This window comes from Penaeus vannamei, chromosome 20 (genome assembly GCF_042767895.1).
Source record: "Penaeus vannamei isolate JL-2024 chromosome 20, ASM4276789v1, whole genome shotgun sequence".
Classification (NCBI taxonomy): Eukaryota; Metazoa; Arthropoda; class Malacostraca; order Decapoda; family Penaeidae; genus Penaeus; species Penaeus vannamei.
In genome coordinates, this window is record NC_091568.1 from 37372380 (window position 1) to 37374879 (window position 2500).

At 43.2% G+C, this 2500-nt stretch overlaps 1 protein-coding gene across 1 annotated transcript; it reads right to left on the reverse strand.

Moving 5' to 3' along the window:
• Positions 1-6: 6 nt before the first annotated feature.
• On the reverse strand, positions 7-2239 carry LOC138865348 (carbohydrate sulfotransferase 10-like). The gene is made up of 3 exons (XM_070135703.1): positions 1995-2239; positions 1298-1419; positions 7-795 (listed from the first exon to the last, which is right to left on the reverse strand). The coding sequence occupies exons 1-3, from the start codon at positions 2043-2045 to the stop codon at positions 177-179; spliced, it is 792 nt and encodes a 263-aa protein (XP_069991804.1). The 5' UTR covers positions 2046-2239; the 3' UTR covers positions 7-176.
• Positions 2240-2500: the final 261 nt, after the last annotated feature.

A 2500-nucleotide genomic window follows, 5' to 3' on the forward strand; every position in this document is an offset into this window, starting at 1 on the left:
TAATGCCATGTATAGTGAGTATCTTGATATTTGTTGAGTGAAACAATATTTGGAACAAGGACTTCCTATACCAAAAGGAGCGAAACGACAGCGCACGATCCCTTCTCTATATCACTATGCGGAGAGAGAAATGAGAGAAAATGAAGAGTATTTGCCAAATGATCTTATAATAAAAATTACGTGTACCCAAAAAGATCAAAGTCCTGACTGAACAAATGTCGTATCTCGGCCACAGTTTCTTTCGCAACACTGCCAAAATAGGCCTCGTCAGAAACCCGAAGACTCGTTGTGCTCGTGTGGAAATGCCCGATATTTACGGCCGGATCTATCCCTACGTCATCAAACACGAGTCTGGCTTCCTGGCTTATGTTCTCCATGTGCAGGATGTAGTCGTATTTTTCCCCACACGGGTTGCATATGCAGGTCTGGGGCGTCCAGTGCTTGTCGAGAAGCCCGTGATCTCGAGACCACAGAACGTGATGAAGGAAATCCGGAAAGCTGAAGGAGGCGTTGTAGAAAAGGCCTTTATAACGCCCCTTATTTTCTCTATGAGGCACCAGCGCTTCTTCTAGGCTGCCGGTGTTGAAGAGCAGTGATAGCTTGCACGGGTTGGACACGTTCCTCACGCTCTCGAACCTTTCTGAAAGCCAAGGAGAGGGTGCGATGTCGCCTCGAGACACGAGGGCGGGGAGCCAGAAGGAGGCCCAGCGAGTCTCCCACGCCTGCCCGCTGCTCGTGGCCGCCCGCCACGCGGAGTCGTAGGCCGAGATCGGGGCGCCGTTGAGGTACTTGTCCCTGTAAGACAAGCAGCATTTATTTATGATCGAAATCTATATAGCAGAGTCACAGGTAAGAGATAAATGAATAGAATAACACACACACACACACACACACACACACACACACACACACATATACATATATATATATATATATATATATATATATATATATATATATATATATAATATTATATATATATGTATTTATACACACACACACACACAATCGCATGGTCCTAGGTTCCCGCCCGTCTGCCCCTCTCAGTAGACTCAGCTGTGAATGAGTACTGCTATGCTGACGTCAGCATGCTAGGGTCGGGACAGAAAGGACCTGGCCACCCTACCGCATCACCTCGCGGCTTAGTCAGCATGTTTCTCTCCGAACGTGGCCGCTACGTCCCCATGGATATGGAACTAACTTTGAATTGACGGCATCGGTAAAATGCTTCAGAAATAATACACCATCCTTCACAAAAGTATAGTCCATTTATTACTTTACGCATGACAAGGCTTACCTGTATGCAGACACGAGACGAGAGAAAGGATGTCTCACGCTGACAATGCTGACTCTCCTCTCACCTGCTGACAACTTAGTGGAGAGTCCTGGAAGCAGTCTGCGCCAGGAGGAGGAACCACACTGAAGAAATGGTGTTATTTTACACTATTAGAATGTATGCAAACTGTATTGTAGTGTAAAAAACATGTGCAAATTTACGTTTATCTATTTGGTATTTATGCGTGATTACCATTCCTCTAAATCAAACTGGCATACGTGAAGAATTTCTAAATGTTTTTTGACTCAAAAATTACGATAATGATGGTGATATTTATATGATTATTATAATAATAATATGGTAATATCATACTAGCTAAGCTGTGGTATATAATGTATATATATCAAGGAATATACATGCATGCGCACACACACACACACACATACATATGTGTGTGTGTGTGTGTGTGTGTGTGTGTGTGTGTGTGTGTGTGTGTGTGTGTGTGTGTGTGTGTGTGTGTGTGTGTGTGTGTGTGTGTGTGTGTGTGTGTGTGTGTGTGGGTTAATGTGTGTGTGTGTGTGGGTTAATGTGTGTGTGCGTTTGTGTTTTATTTTCATATAGTGATTCCATAACACAATATAGTATAGCATACCTATCGCAAACATAACATATAATAATAGTTGTATAACACATATGCGCTTTTCTATCTAAACCTTACCTTAGGAGAGACACAGACATCCAAGACCTGTGATAATGGCCTATAGTCCATCCTATACCACGGTTCCGCATTCAGTCCTTGGCAACCCTTCTGCAGGTGCAAATGGCGTCGTAGATTCAGATACGCGAAGGTAACTTTGGTGGCATTGGCTTTAGGATCCACCTGAAGCTCGTGTGTGTCTCTTATTTTTACGCCAGCGTTGTTTTGAGTGTTTTTATTCTCAGCAGAAGGTTTGTTTTTCACTTCTAAACCTTCGCCAATCACTCTTAAAGTTTCATCAATCTCAGTCAAAGTGGTCTCAGGCTGCTCCAGAGTCTCACCATTGTTCTTCAAATTCTCATAATTGCTCTTCGAAGATTCATCCTTCTTTCTCAGATGTTCACCGATATCTTCGAAAGTCTTGGTGTATTTTTTCAAAATCTCCACCGCCTTCCTTAAAGTCTTATTATTGTTCTTTAAAGTCTCTCCCATCTCTCCCAAAGTCGCATCGATCTCTTCGAAACTCT

Excerpts from the sequence above, each read along its gene's own strand:
- LOC138865348 (XM_070135703.1), bottom strand. The coding sequence starts at position 2,045 with ATGGACTATAGGCCATTATCACAGGTCTTGGATGTCTGTGTCTCTCCT. Across the intron at positions 1,420-1,994 it reads ATGTCTGTGTCTCTCCTAAG|TGTGGTTCCTCCTCCTGGCG; the intron begins GTAAGGTTTAGA and ends CCATTTCTTCAG. Across the intron at positions 796-1,297 it reads CGTCTCGTGTCTGCATACAG|GGACAAGTACCTCAACGGCG; the intron begins GTAAGCCTTGTC and ends CTTGTCTTACAG.